The sequence below is a fragment of the Patagioenas fasciata genome, chromosome 16 (genome assembly GCF_037038585.1).
Source record: "Patagioenas fasciata isolate bPatFas1 chromosome 16, bPatFas1.hap1, whole genome shotgun sequence".
NCBI lineage: Eukaryota > Metazoa > Chordata > Aves > Columbiformes > Columbidae > Patagioenas > Patagioenas fasciata.
This window is the reverse complement of record NC_092535.1, coordinates 6,132,165-6,138,961: the sequence shown is the minus strand read 5'-3', so window position 1 is coordinate 6,138,961 and position 6,797 is coordinate 6,132,165. Positions and strand designations below refer to the sequence as shown.

The 6,797-nt window shown below is 58.7% G+C and overlaps 1 protein-coding gene across 1 annotated transcript; it reads right to left on the bottom strand.

Annotated features, from left to right (window-relative positions):
• Nucleotides 1-959: 959 nt before the first annotated feature.
• Nucleotides 960-2,608, bottom strand: PDRG1 (p53 and DNA damage regulated 1). Its single transcript, XM_065849929.2, has 5 exons — nt 2,430-2,608; nt 2,266-2,341; nt 2,111-2,185; nt 1,661-1,741; nt 960-1,333 (listed from the first exon to the last, which is right to left on the bottom strand). The coding sequence occupies exons 1-5, from the start codon at nt 2,511-2,513 to the stop codon at nt 1,251-1,253; spliced, it is 399 nt and encodes a 132-aa protein (XP_065706001.1). The 5' UTR covers nt 2,514-2,608; the 3' UTR covers nt 960-1,250.
• Nucleotides 2,609-6,797: the final 4,189 nt, after the last annotated feature.

Here is a 6,797-nt window from a genome sequence, read left to right as displayed (position 1 = left end):
TGCAGCCTTAGCTACAGAATTTTAAAACTTGGATCAGGCGATGGCAGTGGCTTTTTAGATTTAAAGCAATCACACCTCAGTTCTAAGGAGTCTGAAACAGGGTGTTTTTTGGAACTCTCCATAATTTGAAGTGTGTGTGTAACTGGATTGGGCAGCGCTGTGTGGCCGGGAGGTGATGGGGACCAGGGGGATGCTGGGGCCGTGTCTGATGCTCTGCAGGGAGGGCTGGGCTGAGGCCCGATCTGCATTAGGTTCCGCAGGCGGGTCAGCTGCCTCGAGAGCTGGAGAAAGGGCAACTGCTCTGTTTAAAGATTTTAAATTCTATCCAGAAATATGTCTAGAAAAGTTCAAAAAACAAAGGGCTTGTCAGGACTTGAGCACAGGAAAAAAAAAAAAATCAAGCTCTCTGTAGTCCATTACTAATTGTGATTTTATTTTTATTATTGGTTTGTTGGTTTTTTTTTTTAATCTTATAAGTCTTAACTGAGTTATGCTGGGGTAGCACGTTCAGACTAAACAGGGTGGTGTAGAAAACAATGAATGTAAAAACCCTTGAGGAAACCATTACTGGTTAAATCAATTGTCTTTTTGCTATGAGGCAGGCTCAGTGGTTATTCCTGCTCAGCCTTCTTCAGGCTGCTTTTTCAAACTATATACATTTCATCTCTTCATCTAGTTTTGAAAGCTCCTTTCTGTGGTCTCTTGCCTTCCAACCTAACAGCAAAACGTGTTTTCCCAGTGATACTAAAAGGACGTTGCCTCCTCCTGCCCCTAAAGAGATTCCTGACGTGCTTCGGCTGTACAGCTTTGCTTTGCTTTGCTTTGCCACCACAGCTCCTCTTCTGTGCTTAGGCTTGTGCTGCAGATTCCCAGTTCCTCCCACTCCTGTTCCCGACACCACAATGAACCAGCTCTGAAGCCAAACTCCAGAAGCGCTTGCATACAAGGAACAGACAGAGTAAGAATGCCTCGCTGTTCGGATTTTATTATTTAACAATAACCCCACCTCCACCCTGGCCACGGGTATTTCCCCAGTGCCATGTTCCAGCCGTGGCTCTGCAGTGAGGAGCAGGAAAGTGTTTGTGATCCCAGGAAGCTGCAGCGTCGTAGCTGAGGAGCCAAACGATTCCCAGAACCTGCCAGGTCCCTGACCCAGGCAGCTGCTGGCACACTGACGTCCTGCATACCCCAGGAGCTACGGTTATTGCAGTGTGAGCTCCACGGGTGACCGTGACAAGGGCACGGCCGCCTCAGCCCTCCAGGATGCGATTGATTAACTTCATTTCCTCAGCAGTCATGGGGTTCAGGTTAAATCCCTTCAGCTCAGGTTTACCTGAAAGAACACACAGAAAAATCAGGATTTTGCTACAAAACAAGTGAAGCAGCTGATGTTAAGTTCTGGAGGCACTGCGGGGAGGGCAGGGGCAGCCCTGGAAGCTGATGTGCGGTCACCCTGGTGTGACACGGAACCCCTTTCAGTGCAGTGTGCTGGTGGGTGACAGCTCCGCATCAGGAGCCATACGATACCAGAGCAGGAAAGAAATTGCAAAGCCAGTGGGAAAGCGGCTCCAGGAACACACAGAACTCAGGAGCTTCTGGACCCTCCCAACTTATGATGTTTGCTCTGAGATACTTAAAGTTCCAGAACAGGTGTGTTCACCTTGAGCTTCGTAGAGGCGGTTGACCTTCATGCGCAGCTCTTTCCGGAGGTTGTTTATCTCCTCATCCAGCTGCTCCTGGTCTGAGAGAAGCAGGACAAGAGTGAGGAGTGTGGGTAGAACCTCCTGCGGCACGCTCGGCACAGGAGCCCAGGCCCGGGGGCAGCAGAAAGTTCTTCCTCAAGGGACCCCTGTCCCCGAGGCTGAGCTCCCAGTTCCTTTGTGCCCAAATGTGCTTCCCAGGGCAGAATCTGCCTGTGAGTGCTGGTGAGAAGTTTTGGGCACTTCGAAGTCCAGCAGGGATGTGATTCAGAGGGGGGCTTGGCAGTGTTTGGTTAATGCCTGGACCTGATGATCTTAAAGGTCTTTTCCAACCTGAACGATTCTGCGCTCTTTCTAAAAACCTTATCAGGGTTATGTGCAGGCAGAGCCTCTTGAGCAGCCGGCCTTACCCTTCTGCAGCATCTCCTTGGTCTTGGCTTTCGGGAGCTCGATGAACATGTCCCCGAAGCAAACCATGGCCTGGGCTGGGGGAGGAGGAGAAGGAGAAGGCCCGGTCAGGGCGGCTCTTCCCCGGCACGGAGCCGTTCCCCGGCCAGGGGCTCACCCTCGGGCTCCGGGTCCTTCTGCAGCGCCCGCAGGGCCTCGCGGTTCCGGTTCCGCTTCATGTCCAGGTCCACGATCTGCAGCGGGACAGAGGCAGCGGAGGTCGGGGTCACTGGCGGGGGAAGAGCGTCGGGGCTACCGGGGGCGCTGGAGGCCGGGCCGTACCTGCTGCCGCGCCGCCAGCACGTCCTCGGCCAGCTCCTCCACCTCGGCCAGGTAACGCAGCACGAAGGCCGGGTCCCGCGCCATGGCGGGCCGGCTCCGGTACGGCTCCGCTCCGGTTCCCCTCCCAGTCCGCCCGGGTCCTCCGCTCTCCCCGCCGGGCGGAACCCGCAGCCGCCCGGATGAGTTCCGCGGCGGGAGCGCGCCCCCTGGCGGCCGTTCCGGGCGCTGCCCGTGGACCCAGCCCGGCCCCGCTGGCGCTCCGATGGCCCCGGGACGGATCGAGTCGGTGGGGACCAAGCCGGGGCGAGGGCTGCCGCACACGTGGCCGGGTGGCGACCCCGGGACTGACTCCGTGCCCCCGGCACGGTCCTGGCCGGGCGGGGACTGGCCGCCCGGCAAAAGGATGGGGCTTTCGGTGCGGCCGAGTCCCGGTATCGGGGGGATCCCCGCCCAGGGCCCCTGCCGACTGCAGGGAGCGGGGCTGGACGTCGGGACTGTGTGGGAGCCTCCGCCGCCGCGGGTCCCCAAGGGTGTGAATTATTTACGCCTTGTCACCAGCTTGTTACCAGCTGTCCCCCTCCTGTCAGCCCCGCGCTCCCGTCTGCTCTCTAATGCTGTGCCCGTGTCCGGCAGCTGGGCCCCTCGGAGCATCAGGTTGCCTTTCTGTGCTTTTTTCCCCCAGAACGCACTAAGGGCACTCACAGCATGGGGCCATGAGCTCAGATTTCTGCTGGTGCAGCTGGGTGGCTCACAGAGAGCTTGGGGGGCCGAGGGTTTGCCATCCCTGTGGACAGGAGTCAGCTGTGGTCCCCAAGATTCGGCTCATCTGCGGCCAGCCCCGATGGCCCCCAGTCTGTGCCAGGCAGGGACCAGCCCTGGAGATGCTTGGAGCAGCCACAAGGCTCTTCCAGGGCACCACATCCGTCCTCTGCCCTGAATGGTCCTGCCTACAGGACAGGGGAAACATTGCCCCGCAAAATGGCTTTTATCCCTTCTTTCCACCCCACCCAGCCTGCGAGCAAGAGGAGACGGGCAGCTGCACAGGGGCCGCAGGGGACAGGGATGGAGGCAGCGAGGTGGCAGCTGGCTGGTGGTCACCACACTTCTGTGAGTAAATAATCCCTTAAGGGAGATTACCCAGATCGGAAGATTACTGGCCCTAATCCCATAAAGTCATTTGTTACAGTTAACTGGGGAGAGCTCCTGGGTCTGTGGCAACATACGCTAAAATGAGGTGGCTTCTAGGGAAGCAAGCACTTGTACGCAGTATCCTGGCCGGGCTCGCAGTGATTTACACTTGGGTTGGATTTCTTCCTGACATCAACCAAAAGAGGCAGCAGGTTTGGGGCTGGATGCCAATGCTGGAAAATGTTCCTTTTTCAGTGGGGGTGGCTGGCTGGAGATCCACAGACTGTTTGGGGGCAGCTGTTTCCCATCCACCACCTCCAGGTGGGCTCCCACGGAGTCCGAGTGGGACACGGACACGGGGGTTGGCTGCAGAGTGGGATGTGGAACATGGGATGTGGGATGTAGGATACAGGACATGGGTCTGCTTTTCTTTTGCAACCTCACACTGCAGCATCCACTGCAGAGTGATTGGCTTCCACTTTCTGCCAAGCGTGAAGGCAGCATTTGGTCCTTGTTGCTGTGATGGGATCAGAAGAGAAAAGTGCCCGATTCTCCTGGGGTGTGCTAGGACCCCAGCTAGAGCTGGAGCTACATTTACTTCCCAGGGGGACATGTTTTTCAGATCAGTGACAAAAAGCTCTCTGGGCAGTGAAAGCCCCATCTGTCTGTCCTGCCACACATGCACAGACATGGCCTCTGGAGGCAGGTTTGGCTGCACTGCTCAGAGCTGGAGATGATGCTTGGGAAGTGTGGCCTGGCTGGGTGGCACCATCCCCTTTGGGGGTCTGGAAACCCCCCAGCACCTCCACCAGCAGCCCTGGTGCTGCCCAGTGAGGCAAGGGGGCGGGAGGGAGGGACAGGGATGGGGATAAGGATGGGGACGGGGATGGGGACAGGGATGAGGATGGGAACATGGATGGAGATGGGCTGCCTGTGTGCTGGCAGCAGTGGGGGGAAGCACAGTGACCATCTGGAGTTGCCAGTGGCACACAGTGCCACAAAGGCAGGGTTTTGCCAGGGACGTTGGGCTATGTGGAGGGACAGGGGCTGGTCTCCCTGGGAAGTCAGGGCTCAGCTCAGCACAGGTGTGGGGGAAGCTGCAGCTGGGTCTGCTATGGCAGGAGGGATCACAAAGCCACAGGCACCTGGAAAACATTCACAGGGCGATGAGAGGTGGCTGGTACTGTGCTCTGTGGGCCTCACCCCAACTGAGCTCTGAGCCAGCTGCAAATCATCACAGATTTCTGCTCCTGGAGCTGGTGATGGGGACAGGCCATTTGTGTGGAAACTGGAGTCAGCCTGGGGACCAGAGGCCTATCTGGACCAGTTGGACTTTTATGTACCCTCCTGGGAACCAGCAGTCGGAGGGACCAGCCCCACACCTGCTCCTGAGCACTGCTTTGCTTTGCTTTGCTGTGTGTTTTGTTGTGCAAAGAGCAGGATTTGGTTTCAGCATGTTCCTTTTTCTTCCTTGCAGCACTTTTATGTATGCAGCTAGAAACCCTCCCTGCCTGCTGACAGCTGCACGCGGAGGATTCAGGGATGTTTATTGGGTTTTTTTCTCTCTCATTTTTTCCTGTGGCTGTTGGGGCTTGTTGTTGAGATAAATCAGACTTCAAACAGCAGTCCCCATGTTCTCAGGCTGTGGATGTTTAACTCCACTTTCAGAGAGGGTGTTTCAGGGTCTGTGAAGGAAGGTGGGTCCGTCTCTCTCTGGTCCCCACTCCCCTCTCCATGGTGCTGTGCCCACCATTGGGGCTGGCCAGGAGGCGGGGGGACTCTGGCCAGCAGAGCCCTCCCTCCAAAGGGCCTCTGGCCCTGACCAGCAGCAGATGAAAGGTTATTTTCTTCAGGTTCCAGGATACTGGGAGCATCCCTCCTCCAGGCAGGCATTTCTGGAGGGGATCTGTCAGGAGCATCTCGAGGTTAGGTATTTAAGTCACTTTGCCCATGCTAATACATGCAGCACCGAGAGAGCATCTCTGAGGACCCGACTCTGCCCCTCTCTGGTGACTAACGCCTTCCCCCAACTTGTCCCCTTGGTTTTGTGTGCCGGCAGCCCAGACTCACCCCCAATTTGAGCTGATCCCCCTTGCTGTTCTGCAAGGCAGAGTTTGGAAGTCGGCTGTGTTTCCTGGGATGAAACACACTCCCTCTCGCTGCGTGCTCACCGTGCTCACTACATGCTCACCATGCTTGCCATGGGCTCACTGTGGGCCAGGCTGCAGCCACACGTGTGGCCCCTCCACAGGCAGACACACAGGGCTGAACCTCGGGGCTGGAATGCAGTGAGGATCCCTCTGGGCTGGGCTAGGGGCTGAAGCTACCTTCAGGAGGCAGTTGCCTGCGTGTGATCACCCTCCCTGGAGAGACACTGCAAAGGAGCAAACAGCCCTTTCCCTGCCAGTAGTGTCGAGGATGCTGGCACTGTGCTGCTCCTCATGCGAGCACGTGTCCCACAGTGGTATCAGCCAGGCCAGGGCAACCGGGCTCTGCTGAACACTCTGCGTCCAGACTCTGATGGGCAGCAGAAGGAGAGATGGTGGGGCAGAGACAAGGAGCAGGGCAGGACCTGGGCACATGTGCATCCAAGCCCCAGTGCCCAAAGTCCACCCAGAAACCTTGGCACTTCAACTGGTTGTGTGTCTCCTCAGGGATGTCCCCAAGGCTGGGACTCTTGCTCCAAAGCAGGTCTCAGGTCCAACCCAGCAGGTCCCTTGGGCTGTTCCAGACAGGAGCCCGGTGGCCTGTGGCCCTGCCCCAGCCCTGGGGGAGCAGGGGCCTCTGCAGCATCTCCATCCGCCCAGGCCTAGGGCGGTTCACCCGGACCCCTGAGGAGAGTCTTGCCTGGGCTGAGAGTCGGGGCTGGGAGAGCCCAGAGCCGCCCAGCAGCTGCCCGGGGAGCTCCGGTGCTTGTGGAGCCGAGTGGGGGGTGGTCGGGCAGCACGGCCGCTGCCCCGGCGGGTTCTGCCGGTACCGGGGCGAGCTGCGGGGAGGCTCTCGCTGGCACCGGGCGGCGGCTCGGCGGGGGCCAGGCAGCCTTTGCCAGAGGGGAGCCCAGGGGGACGGAGCCGACCGGGGGGAACCGGTTGCCCTTCCCGACGTGGGGCGGCGCCCACCGGCACCGTGCGCTCCCCCGGGACCCCGCGGCGGCGGCTGGGAGGTAGCTGCTCTTCCCGGAGCGGGAGCAGCGGGGGCTCCCGGGGCCGCCCGGGGGTTTTCGGCGGAGCCGGACCGGGC